Source organism: Schistocerca piceifrons, chromosome 2, assembly GCF_021461385.2.
Source record: "Schistocerca piceifrons isolate TAMUIC-IGC-003096 chromosome 2, iqSchPice1.1, whole genome shotgun sequence".
NCBI classification, from domain to species: Eukaryota; Metazoa; Arthropoda; class Insecta; order Orthoptera; family Acrididae; genus Schistocerca; species Schistocerca piceifrons.
This window is the reverse complement of record NC_060139.1, coordinates 290,926,308-290,942,107: the sequence shown is the minus strand read 5'-3', so window position 1 is coordinate 290,942,107 and position 15,800 is coordinate 290,926,308. Positions and strand designations below refer to the sequence as shown.

General features: G+C 39.7%; 1 protein-coding gene across 2 annotated transcripts in view; it reads right to left on the bottom strand.

Moving 5' to 3' along the window:
• Nucleotides 1-15,800, bottom strand: part of LOC124777230 (intraflagellar transport protein 81 homolog) — a 112,218-nt gene that overhangs the window by 54,554 nt on the left and 41,864 nt on the right. For both annotated transcript variants that reach the window (XM_047252557.1, XM_047252556.1), the window contains exons 4-5: nucleotides 7,376-7,531; nucleotides 7,093-7,288 (exon numbers count right to left, since the gene is read on the bottom strand). In XM_047252557.1, coding sequence (XP_047108513.1) covers nucleotides 7,093-7,288; nucleotides 7,376-7,531 — 352 coding nt within the window. The remainder of the gene's footprint in view (nucleotides 1-7,092; nucleotides 7,289-7,375; nucleotides 7,532-15,800) is intronic.

Here is a 15,800-nt window from a genome sequence, read left to right as displayed (position 1 = left end):
AATATTATGAAAAGAATAAATTGCAACTCACCATATAGTGGTGTTGTTCAGTCGCAGACAGGCACAACAAAAATACTCCTAAACAACTGAGCATTTGCCCAAAAGGTCGTCTTCTAAATGCATGCACAACTCACACACCCATGACCACCTTCTTCAGGCACAAAGACCAGACTGTGAGCGATAGTGGATGATGGGAGAAGCAATGTGGATATTGCGGTTAAAGAGGAGACTGGGATGGGGAGGGTGACAGATAGGATATGTCAACCTTCTCATGGGCCGTCAAGAGGAATCCAGGAATCCTTCCTAACCATCCAGAATCCCAAACCACTCGCCTGGTTCAGATTCACTGATGATATCTTAACGATCTGGACCAATGGAGAGGACACCTTACCAAAATTCCTCCAGACACCCAACACCTTCTCCCCCAATTGCTTTACCTAGTCCTCCTGAATTCAACAAGCCATCTTCCTTTATGTTGACCTGCACCTCAAAGATGACTACATCAGTACCTCCGTCCATATCAAATCTACCAAACATCAGCAATACCTCCACTTCAATAGCTGCCACCTATTCCATACCAAGAAGTCCCTTCCAGACAGCCTAGCCACTTGTGGCCATAACCTCTGTAGTGATGAGCAGTCCCTCTCCAAATATACCAAGGGTCTCACTGAGCCCTTCACAGAAAGAAATTACCCTTCTAATCTTGTACAGCAACAGATCTCCCATGCATTCTCTCTCCAGTCACCCACCACCTCCTAAAGTCCCACCGTCTGCCCCCAAAGGAGCATTCTCTTTGCGACTCAGTACCATCCAGGACTGGAGCAACTAAATCACATCCCCCGTCAGGGTTTCGACTACCTCTCATTGTGACCTGAAATGAGGGATATCCTAACCACTATTCTTCCCACCCCTCCCACAGTGGTATTCTCTGCCCACCAAACTTACACAATATCCTCATCCATTCCTACTCGACACCTGACCCCATCCCCCTTGCCTCATGGCTATGTCCCTATAATAGATCTAGATGAAAGACCTGCCCCATACATCCTACCACCATCAACTACTCCAGCCTGGCCACAAGCATCATCTATCCCATCAAAGGCAGGGCTACCTGTGTGAGCAGTCACGTGATATACAAGCAAAACTGCAACCATTATGCTACATTCTACATGAGCACGACAACCAACAAGCTGTCTGTCCACATGAATGGCCACTTACAAATTGTGGTCATGAAACAGCTGGACTACCCAGTAGATGAGCAAGCTGCCCAAGATAACATTCTTCACTTCAATGACTGCTTCACAGCCTGTGCCCTCTGGATCCTTCCTACCCACACCAGTTTTTCTGACCTGTGCAGATGGCAGCTTTCCCTGCAATACATTACATTCCTATAATTCCCCTGATCTCAACCATTGTTAGTCACTGTCCTTCACCCACCTATCCCTTTCCCTGCTCCCACTCCAGCACTACGCAGCCTTTTATTCCATCAATACATCCACAGTCTCTTTACTCCCACTCCAGCACTATGCAGCCTTTTATTCCATCAATACATCCACAGTCTCTTTACATGTCTCCTCCCCTCCCCTAAACCTCCCAACTGCGCCATGCTGTCATCCCCACCATGTCGTTGTATGCTCCCACAAGCAGAATTTTACCATCCCAGCCCTACCTTATTATCACCTCTTTCTTAGCCCCCCAACCCAGACTGCTTCTGCCAGTAAGTGCAATCACTTGCAGTCTGGCCTTGGCAGCCAGAGACAGTTGTCATGTGAATGTTAGTTGTGCTTGCATCAAAGTGTGTGTGTGTGTGTGTGTGTGTGTGTGTGTGTGTGTGTGTGTGTTATCTACTTTAGAAGAAAGTCTTTTGGCAAAATCTCACTTGTTTGGCAGTCTTTTTGTTGTGCCTGTCTGCAACTCAACATCTCCATTATACAGTGAGGAGTAATCTATCATTTTCATAATATTTTCATTATTCTCTCCTGGATTTTCCATTGTACTGTTCTGTAAAACACACACACACACACACACACACACACACACACACACACACACGCGCGCGCACGCACACGTGCATGCAGGCACACGCACGCAGGTGAGCGCATAGATGCGCGCCCGCCCGCCCACACACACACACACACACACACACACACACACACACACACAGAGAGAGAGAGAGAGAGAGAGAGAGAGAGAGAGAGAGCTCCATTGCCTCACACTGCAGTCCAGTACAGGCAAGCTGAGGAGAGGATGTACAGTTAAATGGGCAGTAATGGAAGGGATAAGACTATGACACTACAGAAATTTCAGCCTAGGACAGTCAGGGAGGTACCCTGTTGAATGTGGTTAAATCAGAGACTTTGGCAAGATGAGGGAGTCCAGGACAGAATAAAAAGAGAGGGACACTGCTATGAAAATACATTCATCTACACCTGTATCCCAGGAATCACAATAGAGTACACCGCATTAGTCATAGTCCATAGATCTTTGCTGAAAGATCTCTGGGATATGGAAATAAGTCAAAACTGTGCATTTTAATTAACTCACAACAATGAAATTGTTTAATATAACAAAATTTTTGAATTATTTTGCTAATATTAATTGCAGAATAACCTAAGACATTAATTTTAATAATTTCTATGGAGACTTTATCAACTGAGGTGACCAACAGAAAGTCCCTTAATTAAACCTTTAACCCCATCAAACAACCCATAAAGCATTTCATGTGCTGTGGCAAGTTGTTGGATACAAATGTCCTCACTTCTATCTGTTCTTTTTGTACTATTGCTGACACCCTTGAAGAGAGAGGGGGCTAGATAATAGACGCAGGTGACGGCTTGACTACAGTAAGCAGGTTCACATACATGCAAGTAGCAGTAGTCATGCATGGATGATGAGAGGTGCACAGGATAGACTTGTGTGGAGAGCTGCACCCACAACCAGTCTTCAGACTGATGGTTACAACAGCAAGAATAACAACAAGAGCCAACAAAAACATTACTGAATGTATGTATTATCATAGTACACTCTATGCAGCATATCCACAACTGTTGCTACAATTATTGATTATGAATAAATCTGCTCCAGTTGTATTTGACAAATCCTTTATTTGGATAAAATCATGTACTCAACCTGGATTTCAGAATGTAAATCCTATCTTAAGGTGCTACAAAAAGTAATGATGACTAAAAGGTATTCTTCACGAAATTAACTAACATTAAAAGGGACCATTACAAATGTGAACATTAGATTATGCCTCAACTGCGTACAAGAAAGTCATACCAGTCATTTGAAAAATCCACCAAATTTATCAAGTAGCATCTGAGGTCCCATGTGAGTGATGCACGAAAAGGTTCTCCAAGTCAACCAGTACCACACCACATAAACAGGGCCTAACCAAAAAAACTATGTAACAGCAAATAAAGTTCACATTACCAGCCTAATGTAACCTCTGAACCGACTGTGAGCAACTAGACATGTGGTGTGGGCTTAAGAAGTTACAATGTAGGCACAAAAGCCGTAGAATCCCAATTTGTGAACCTCAAAAGTATTTGACCATATAAGTGCCTGGCCCTCTACATATCGTGGAAGTGCACCGACACACTCAACAGACAGATGTACGAACCGCAATAGGACTTCTGCGTACACATATACATCAGAGAGCAGGGTCGCACCCCCATGTTTCCTTCCAAATGCCGCCCGCTACTAGAGGTAATAGCACTAATACCATCTTACTTACAAATGGCAGTAGCTAAGATAGGCCTAGTACAGAGCAAAAAACAAAAAGCAAGAGATGCAATGTGTAATGGAATTGAATTGTCAAGCAATAAAAATACTAAGAAAGTAGAATAAAACTGTAAAGAAATAAAATTAATAAAACCTTAGTACAAATTATAAAATTAATAAGACCAAACAGTGGAAAATCTAGGATGGAATGTAACAGTATTATGAAAGTGACAGTTGCTACTCATCATTATAGTGGAGATGCTGACAAGCAGATAGGCCCAACAAAGGCTTCAGAAGCCAGAGACTGTGATCGTGAGTTAAGTGTGTGTGTGTGTGTGTGTGTGTGTGTGTGTGTGTGTGTGTGTGTGTGTTTTGCATTGTCTATTTTGATGAAGGCCTTGTTGGCTGAAAACACACTTTCTGAGAGTCTTTTCGTTGTGCCTATCTGCGACTCAGCTTCTCTGTTAAATTAATGAACTGTAGTATAAAATCTATACGGGGCCAAACTGACATACCAGACATAAAACATAATAGTGGAAGAAATGTCATTACACACAATATTACGATTGCAGATAGTGCAACACCATGTATAGAATAACCTACATAATCATAGCAGACAAAATCTCCAGTAGCAGAGAAACCAGAGTGATCAGTAAACTAAACTCCTAAAACCCTAAATATATACACAGCAGCAGAGTTACACAGTAGGTACTAACCTGAGGAGCAATATATTACTTACAAGCCATTAAAAGAAAATTTCAACCTAGTTTTGCAAAAAAAAAAAGTCCTAAATCATCTTTAATGTTATGCAGGCTTTGCTTATTACATGGCAAATGCACCACTAAAGCTGACTTCAGATTATGAGTGGCACAATATTCTCTAAACCTAGTCTGAAAACTTCACCCTTTGAGTCTGACATATCTATCTTCACACTGTGGGCATCAAATACCATAATTACCACCATTATTATATGGAAAAACTACACACTCCTCATGATGGATCCAACACTGCCCATTATTTTTAGGTACATAAACAATAGGGATAATGCCCACAGAGATCAAACATCTCACTAGTTAATGGGTTGTACATACACATTGTTCTTCAGCTTAATACATAATGTGTAACTCTGCAGCTATGTACATATTTACTATTGTCAAGTTTTCTTTTAACAGGCTGTGGCTGTACATAATATATCACTACTCAGAGTAGTACCTAAGGTGAAATTCTGGAATTATGTATATTTTTATGTGTTTACTTTACTAGTCATGCTGGTTTCTCTGTTACTGGAAATTTTATGCGCTATGATTGCATAGGTTACCCTATAAGTTGTGTTGCACTATCTGCATCCACAATCTTACATTCATCATATGATGTACTCTGTATATTGCTTATCTTCCAGTATTATGTTTTGTGGGTTGTACGTCAGTCTGCCCCCTTTTATATTTTATACTACAGTTTTATGAATTTTATACTTTGTACTAAGGTTTTATTAATTTTATTTCTTGACAATTTCATTACACATTTTTATTGTTTTTATTTGTTGACACTTGCAGTGTACATTGTATGTCTTGCTTTTATTGTTTGCTCCTTACTAGGCCTATTTTAGATATGGCCATTCATAAGTAAAGTGGATGGGTTGGGTGGTTGTAGGGTAGGCGACCAGAGAGCGAGGTCTTCGGTCTCATCGGATTAGGGAAGGATGGGGAAGGAAGTCGGCCATGCCCTTTCAAAGGAACCATCCCGGCGTTTGTCTGGAGTGATTTAGGGAAATCACAGAAAACCTAAGTCAGGATGGCCGGAAGTGAGATTGAACCATCGTCCTCCCGAATGTGAGTCCAGTGTGCTAACCACTGCTCTACCTTGCTCGGCCCAAGTAAGATGGTATTAGCATTATTAGTAGCATGGCATTTGGGAGGAAACGTGGCGGTGCAGCCTATGATTTCTTCAGCAGTATCTCTAGCCCTAGATATTAGTTCCAATGGTAACCACTCTCTGACTTACAAGTGTACACAGGACACAAGACTTTCATTTGGTTCACACATCAGTCTGTTGAGCAGTCTTGCTGGGCTTCTGTGATGGGCTAGGCACTTATGTGGTCAGACACTTCTGAGGTTCACAAATTGACATTCTATGGTTTTTGTGCCTTCAGTGTAATTTCTTAAGACTATGCCACATGTCTAGTTGTTCGAAGTTGGTTCATAGGTTACATTAGGCTGGTAATGTGTGCTTTATTTGACGTTGCATTAATGTTTTTTTGGTTAGCCCTGTTTATCCGTGTGGTACTGGTTGACTCAGAGAACCTTTTAATGCCTCACAATTTGTTGGATTTTTCAAATGACTGGTATGACTTCCTCGTATGCAGTCCAGGCATAACCTGATGTTCAAATTTATAATAGGCTCTTTTACTGTTAGTTAATTTTGTGAAGAACCTCTCTTTGTTTACCTTGTCTTGCATAGCACCTGAAGATTGGATTTACATCCTGAAACCCAAGTCGTGTATGATTTTATCCAAATAAAGGATTTGTCACGTACAACTGAAGCAGATTTATTCACGATGAAAAATATATGTATTGTGTGGCAGTTGTCAATATATCAAGTTTTTTGAAGAGGTATCTGCAGGATGTTCTAGTACTAAGATCAGGAACAATTTTCATAACACACATCTGTATTTTGAAAAACCACCACTGTACAATGAGTTCCCACAAAAAAATATTCTGCAACTCATTAGTCACTGGAAAATACGAAGAATAGACTAGTTTCTTCATTTTCAGTTCACCTAGAGCAGAAATCATGCATATGGCAACTGTAACTGAAGTATAGGCTTCATTAATTGTGGAGTATGGGTTTTGCAGTTAAAATTGTGCTGTATCTACAGCCCCCAAAAACTTACTGCTGTCTACTTCTTTTATTTCATTGTTAGTGTACACTATGTTAATAGCTTGTGGATATACATGAGAACTACTGAACTGCATGTAAAGAGATTCACCAACTCTCTACACCTTTTCTTTGTCTTCTCAGTTTCCCCTTAGGTTTCAACAAAGACAGTTCTTCCTCTGGAAGGTTAAGATTCAATACCATCTTCCACATACATCTGTTGTGAGCACAAATAGCACTAAACTCTATAGTGAAATACACTGTTAATACTGTGTACGGATTAGGTTCCTACAAGTCACTCCTCTTTTGTTAATATAGACTGTGACTTTTTCCAAACCCCTGGAGATCTACTTTCTTGACAAAATATAAGAAAAATGATGAATGAATGGATGAAAAGAACAGTGAATGAACACCAATTCTGTTACAATTCATAATCCTTATAAGCATATTGATTTTTGTACACTAGTACCTTTAATATAATTCGAAACCTCATACCTTTTGGAGTTGCTCCAACTGCTGATTGTCTAAGCTCTTTCAACTGCTTCTGCAATCTCTGAGCCCGTTGTTCAGTGTGGTGCAAAATAGTTTGCTGTTCATGTTTCTGTAATTCCAGCTCCTTTTCCCTCTCACGCTCCAGCCTCAGGGCGTGAGCTGCTTCAAGCATAGCATCTCTGGTTGGCAAATTTTCAATCTGATCCACAAAAGAAATAAAAGTCTTTTACCTTTTAGTTACACAAAAAACTGACAGATAAATGCAGTGTAGTGTAACATTTCATACCTTTCTTTCCATTCTTTCTATTCTTTTCAAGACAATTTCCTTCTCCTTCTCCATTGCTTCTATGTCAGTGCGCAGCTCTGCTATTGAATTTGCACTCTTCTTCAACACTTCACTTTCTTTGTGAACTGCTTTAAAATCTTCAATGAGATTCTCATACTTTCAGAAATAAACATACAGTCAGTAAAGCAGAGCAATAAATAATATTCAGCAGTGAAAGTTATAAGGAATGTATCAGATGTTTTAATTACTTTCTATACCTTATCAAACTGATACTATGACCATTCACTTAACATTAATTTATTCTTATCACATGTTTTAAACTTCTGTTTCCATTTTCAGGTAGTGAAATTCCTTTGGTTTATGGACTTCTACATTTTTGTTTTGAACAATTTTATCTTGCACTATCCCCAGTTATTTCAATAAGAATAAAATGTATCAGGTTCTAAAAAGTTAAGAACATGTATGCAATTCGATTTATAATGAATTTACATTTTTTTGCACGAGTAATATGATAAAATAATGCTAATTGCATCCACAGCCTACTATTTTCAAGTTAATTGCAGAGGTCTGGCATTTTTGCCAAATTCATCAAAATAAAACACGTTACTTACATATCCATGAAACATCAGTATCATGCAGGCTTCTAAATCTCTTGCCTGCAGCTGCTTTTACTTTATTTTGATCCGAGTAACTAGGACGGACAATATTAAATTTTGCACACCAAAATACATCATGTTATACTGTGCATAAACTAAATAAAATCCTCACTTGAAGATTAAGGTGTATGTTTTAGAAAAGCTGTGTAGTGATAAATAAAGTAGTAGTGGTCACTGAGATGCATGACAAGTAACAGTGATCAAACGTATCCAGACACCCTCCAAAACATATGTTTTTCATATTAGGTGCATTTTGCTGCCACCTACTGCCAGGTACTCCATATCAGCGACCTCAGTAGTCATTAGACACTGTGAGAGAGCAGAACGGGGCGCTCCGCGGAACTCAAGGACTTCGAACGTGGTCGGGTGATTGGGTGTCACTTGTATCATAAGTCTGTATGCGAGATTTCCACACTCCTAAACATCCCTAGGTCCACTGGTTCCGAAGTGATGGTGAAGTGGAAACATGAAGGGACACATACAGCACAAAAGTGTACAGGCCAACCTCGTCTGTTGACTGACAGAGACCGCTGATAGTTGTAGATGGTCCTAATGTGTAAGAAGCAGACATCTATCCAGACCATCACACAGGAATTCCAAACTGCATCATGATCCACTGCAAGTACTATGACAGTTAGGCAGCAGGTGAGAAAACTTGGATTTCATGGTTGAGCAGCTGCTCATAAGCCACACATCACGCTGGTAAATGCCAAACGACACCTCATTTGGTGTAAGGTGCGTAAACATTGGATAATTGAACAGTGTAAAAATGTTGTGTGGAGTGATGAATCACGGTACACAATGTGGCGATCCAATGGCAGGGTGTGTGTGTGTGTGTGTGTGTGTGTGTGTGTGTGTGTATGGCGAATGCCCAGTGAATGTCATCTGCCAGCATGTGTAGTGCCAACAGTAAAACTCAGAGGCGATGGTGTTATGGTGTGATCCTGTTTTTCATGGAGGGGGCTTGCACCCCTTGTTTTGCGTGGCACTAACACAGCACAGGCCTACATTGATTGTTTTAAGCACCTTCTTGCTTCCCACTGTTGAAGAGCAATTTGGGGATGGTGATTGCATCTTTCAACACGATCAAGCTCCTGTTCATAATGCACAGCCTGTGGCGGAGTGGTTACACGACAATAACATCCCTGTAATGGACTGGCCTGCTCCGAGTCCTGGCTTGAATCCTATAGAACACCTTTGCAATATTTTGGAATGCTGACTTCATGCCAGGCCTCACCAACCAACATTGATATCTCAACAAACCTTCCAGATCCTGATTGAACATATGCCTGCAAGAGTGGAAGCTGTCATCAAGGCTAAGGGTGGACCAACAACATACTGAATTCCAGCATTACCATGAACTTGTAAGTCATTTTCAGCCAGGTGTCTGGATACTTTTGATCACAAAGTGTACCTATTTTCTTTGAGAAATACCAACATAATACTGTAAATATTAAGTTATCAGTAGGAGACACCCAATAGCTATTAAATATAACAGAAGAAGCACCATTTTTTTTCCAAAATAGTGGCTTTCCTGTTAATTAAATGTACAAGCCTTGCTCAAGGAGATTCAACAAAGCTCAGAATCTGCAGCATTGTCCCCAGAACAAATCATGGCCCCCTGGTTCTGAACTGAGTGAAAGGCTTGAACCTGGGACTGTGAAGGTTCTGTTGACAAGCTAGGCTGTGACTTCCTAGACTTGCCCCATATGGCTGAGAATTGCAGGGTCCCCCTAAACAGGTCAATTGTGCACTACGTTTTAGAGTCTGCTACCCAGGGGGCCCATAAGATTTTTTTTTTTTTAAATTAGGCATCCCTCCATCCAGTCCAGACTACGATAGCTGCAGAAGACCCAGAAGTGTCAGTTAAGGTCCAAGGAAATGCCCCCCCCCCCCCCCCCCCCCCCGCATGAGAGAATATTAAAATCCAAATGGTTAACTGCTGAAACATTTACAACAATGTGCCAGGGTTTGAAGCATTCCTAAAATGAAGTGAAGCTCAAATAGTATTAGGTACAGAAAAGCTGGATAATACACAAAATAGACAGTAGTGATATTTTTGGGGGGAAATTACACGTATATCGATAGGATAAGATAATAAGAAATGGAGGTGCTGTATTTGTTGCAGTAGACATGAAATTCAAATTCCCCAAGGTAGAAATTGAAGCTGGATGCAAGACTGTTTGGGCAAGACTCAGGATCAGTGGCGGGCATAAAATTATAACCAGAGCTTGCTATCGACCACTACACTTATTGTCTGATGTAACCGATAAATTCAGAGAAAACATCAGCTCACTAGTATGTAAGTTTTCCTATCATACTGTAATCATCGGAGAAGGCTTTCATCATCCAACAATGAATTGGGATAATTACAGTTTTTTTAGTAGCAGGCGTGACAAGACATCCTGTGAAACATCACTAAACTACTTAGAACAAATAGTATGGAATCCCACACATAAGAAGAGGTTGCTCACAATGAAACTTGCATCAGTAACCACAAGGCAGTTGTAGCAATAACAACGATCAAGTTACAAAGGGCAACTACAACAAGTAGAAAAATTTATATGTTCAGTAAACTAGATAAAGAAGTATTAATGTCATATATCAATGAAGAACTTAAAACTTTTAGCTCAGGACAGAAGTATGTAGAGAAGCTATGATTCACGTTTAAAAGAATAGCTGACCATGCACTTGATAGATATGTACCTACTGCAACAGTTCATTGTGGGAGGGACCCTCCATGATATACAATCATCGTAAAGAAACTTCTCTCAAGAAACAGAGACTACTGCATAATAGGTGTAAAACAAAGCGCAGAGAGAGAGAGAGAGAGAGATGCTGAATGAAGCGCATTTGGCTATCAAGAGACAATATGTGAAGCCTGAGAGACAATCTTGTTTAAAGATCTTTCACAAAACCTGAAGAAATTCTGGTCACGTGTAAGGGCTATTATTAGCTCCAAAGTTAGTGTCCAGACACTGGCGGACAAAGAAGGATCTGAAAATGAGGGTAGCAAAGCAAAAGCAGAAACACTTAATTCAAATGTTCCTTTACAAAGGAAAATCCAGGAGGAACAATGTCATACTTTGATTCTTGTAGCACTGCAAAGATGAATGAAATATATATTTGTGTTAGTGGTGTTACATTACATTAATACTTGTTCCACAGATAATTTTGTAATGATTGTACGTGCCAGTTTAACACAAGCTTTCACTTTGTGACAGCATAATTCACCCGTTTCTGTGCCAAAGTCAGATTTAAACCACTAGAATAGTGAAGATCATCCTTTCTTCTAGTGTTGTAGCTTTGCACTTTGTTATTATTTTTGAATTGGGGTGGGTTATTAACAACAAATTACATAAGTGGATATATGTATTGAAAGGTGCTGTGAATATCCTGAGTTTCTTAAATAAATGTCTGCAAGGCGACCTTGGGTGGCTCCAGATATTATTCTGATTACACACTTTTGTGCAATGAATACTAGTTCTCTTAATGATGAATTACCCCAAAATATGATACCACATAAAAGCAGTGAATGAAAACAGGCATAGACAGGCATTTACAGATATGTTTATCACTAAAATTTGCAATAACTCTGATAACATACGTAGCTAAACCTAACCCAATAATGTTGATTTACAGAATTGTATATACTGTGTTTTCTCAAAATTTAATAGGGTTCATTTGTAGAGAACCACTTAATAATTTTCTGAAAGACATTATTTATAAATTACTCAGCTAATTCCTGTTTTTTGGATGTGATTACTATACTTGTATCATCAACAAAAGGAACTAGCTTTACATCTTCATGAATATAGAATGGCAAGTCATTAATATATAAGAAGAACAATAAGGTATTCAAGACTGAGCCCTGTGTTGCGAAACAGCTGAAACTGTTAAAATTGGATAATGTCCCAGAACCTGATGGACTCCCTATCAGATTTTATACCAAGTTTGCAGCCGAGTGAGCTGCTTTGTTAATTACAATCCATTGTACATCCTTCAAACAAAAACCTGTGCCCAGCAGCTAGAAGCAGCACAGGTCACACCTGTATACAAGAGGGTAGTGAAGTGATACAGACAGCTGCCATCATCCTTGACATCCCTTTGTTGTAAAATTTTAGAACATATTCTGAGAGCTCAAATATAATGAAGTATGCCGAACAGAATGACCTCCTCGATGCCAACCAGTTCAGATCTAAAAAACATTGATCACATGAAGCCCAGCTCACACAGTTCTCACATGACATACTGAAAATCGTCAATCAAGGCAGTCAGGTAGATGTATTATTTTTTGATTTCAGAAAACAATCTAACTCAGTACTGAAATTACAATCATGTTTGGTAGCATGCAAAATTTGTGACTAGATCAAGGATTTCTTGGCAGAGAGAACACAGCACACTAGCTTGGATGGAGTTATTGACAGATGCAGAAGTAACTTCAGGTGTACCCTAGCAAAGAGTGTTGGGACTATTAGTGTTCATGTTGTATATTAACAGGCCTGCAGGCAATATTAACAGTAAACTCATGCTTTTAGCAGATTATGCAGCTATTTACAATGAAGTACTGTCTGAGAAAAGCTGCACAAATATTCAGCTAGTTTTTGATAAGATTTGAAACAGATGCTAAATGGCAACTTATTTTAAATGTTCAGAAATGTAAAACTGAGCATTTCATAAAATCTAAAAACTACAATATGAAAGAGTCACAGTTCAAAGCTGTCAATTCATACAACTACTTGGGAGTAAGAATTGGTAGGAATATGAAATGTAATGATCACATAGGCTCACTGATGAGTAAAGCAAGTGGCATACTGGCACTGGTATAATATGAGGGAAATGCAATCAGTTTACAAAGGTGATTGTATAGAAAACGTTCTTGCAACCTCCCCTATAATATTGCTCAAGTGTGTGAACCACATATTAAATAGAACTAACAGGGGATATCAACTAATTACAAAGAAGGGCAATGGTAACAGGGCACTTTAAAGTGCTTCAGATTCTGACACAGTGTTGCAAACGCTTCAATGGTTAACCATTTGGATTTTAATATTCTCTCCTGTAGGGGCATTTCTTTGGATCTTAACTGACACTTCTGGATCTTCTACCGCTATTGTAATTTGGACTGGACAGAGAGTTACTTTATCTAAGAAACCCTTGTGTGCAACCCACACACAGTTAGCTACCTCGGTAGCCGCCTCTGATGTGTAGTCAATATCTGACCCATTTAGGGGGTCCATGCAATTCTCAACCCTAAGGGGCAAGTCTATGAAGTCGTTGTCTAGCTTGTCACAGAACCTTCACAGTCTCTGGTTAAGGCCTTCCATTCAACTCAGAACTTGGGGACCACAGCAATGTCGAAAAATTGAATTGGCAGATGTTTGAAGATGGATGCCAACTATCCCATGAAAGCCTATATACAAAGTTTCTAGAACCAACTTTAAGTGGTGAATCTAGGAATGTACAACAACTCTATAGAGATCACAAGGACAAGATTAGACTAATTATAGTGCACACAAAGGCATTTCAGCAACCATAGTTTTCACATTCCATATGTGAATGGAAAGAGAAAACCCCCTAATAACTGGTACCTGTACCCTCTGCCATACACTTTACAGTAGTTTTCAGACTATAGACACAGATTTAATGTATGTGGAGCTACATTGAAAGGCCCCAGAATAGACCATTATGAATGGGTCATCATATAAAGACATGTGGTCAACTTTCAATAATTTCCAAGAGAAAGTTATTTGAAATTTCCAGGAATGGCAACAGTGCAACTGGCAATAAATTAAAGGTCATTACTTACAAACTTTTAGCATACTGCAGATGAAATATAGGTCTGCAAATTGTTCTATAATGGAAATAAATTGTTGTAGCTCCATCATAAGTTGCATTGAGAAGTTAGTTTTCCCTTTTTTGTGATTAGCTTCACATACCTGTGTCCACTTTTTCTAGCCATCTGTATCATAAATATGACAATGTAGCCGATAGCCTATGTACAAAAACTGCCCCTGGAGTGATAAAGTGGCACAGTGGCCGACTCAACAACAGTAAATACACCACATTTTGCCACTTTGTTCATCATGGCAGGGGCAGTTTCTGTATACAGGCCATCGCCTACATTGTCACATTTATGATACACATGTTTTGAAAATGGACACAGTTGTCTGAAACTAATCACAAAAAATAAAGAAAACTAACTTCTAAATGTAACTTATGATGGACCTACAACCATTTATTTCAATTAGATCATTACTTTTTGTGTTTCATAATTCATATTTAAAAATGTTATTGCCAACTTCAATGCATTTTATAGTTCAATCCAACAGTGGTGTACTGCTGATGGAGATGGAACATGCATTCCTCTTTAACTTTGTTAGCAAGTTTTTCACTTGTAAGCTTGGATCTTTAAGAAGTCCCATAGACAACATTACAGAGCAAAAGTGTCAGGTGACCAGGAGGCTATGACAGAAGACTGGTGCAACTGATTCAGCTCCTAGGATGGGCACAATTGAGGTACTACGCCATTGCTCATGAAGTAAATGCTGATGCTCTACCATTTTGCAAGTATATTCCAGCCCTTGTTGCCGAAGAAATATTGTCCAAGTATCCTGGCAACAGATTCTTCAGGAATTGCTTTATTAAGACAGCTGCGTACTGTAAATGGACCATTTAGATATGCCTGTTTCTGCTGAAACAACCTATATAACAATCAAAGGCTCTCAAAAGGCCTAACTGAGGAATGATTTATGATGTGGAATTGGAACTGTAATTACCATTACTACCACCATCACTTCTACTATTATATTTCAACTATTTATGCTACTGATCCATGTTTATTATTCATCCTTAAATTCTTCACTAAGAGCATTGCTCTTTCTTTTGCTTTTGTTTGTGTGCAGGGGTTAGGGGTGTGTGTGCATATGGATATGTAACACTCCCAAACAGAACATTGCAGAGTTAATACAATATTTTATGACTTATCTTTAGTAGTAACATTTAAAAGGTTATCAATGTGTTTCAAAGAATAATTGCGTTATGCAGCCTGTAACATGCATCAACACTGAGGATGAGTGTCAGATATTTTCACATATGATACGAAGGTTTCCTCTCTCTTCATGGGATTAAAGAACATCTGAGTGAAGTTTTTCAACAAAATTTATTTGGTGGGTACCCTGATAACCCCTCTTGACAGACAGATTGTTAAGGTGACAAGACAAGGTTATTAGTGAAATATTCAGATGTATTAAAACTCACTGACAGACTAGTACACAAACCTAGATCATTTCCTTTTGAGGCAGTGCTTTCACCAACTGAGCTATCCAGGCACTACTTCATGCCAGCAAGTTTCACAACAATACATACAACACTACACAGAGAAAGATTAATTCTGGAAACCAACCCCAGGCAGTGGCTCAGCCATTCACCAAAATATCCCTTCTTTAAAGGTGCTGGTCTTGTGAGGTACTTAGTACAACTTATGTACAACTTCTTCCCCCCATGAACCATGGACCTTGCCGTCGGTGGGGAGGCTTGCGTGCCTCAGCGATACAGATGGCCGTACCGTAGGTGCAACCACAACGGAGGGGTATCTGTTGAGAGGCCAGACAAACGTGTGGTTCCTGAAGAGGGGCAGCAGCCTTTTCAGTAGTTGCAGGGGCAACAGCCTGGATGATTGACTGATCTGGCCTTGTAACATTAACCAAAACGGCCTTGCTGTGCTGGTATTGCGAACGGCTGAAAGCAAGGGGAAACTACAGCCGTAG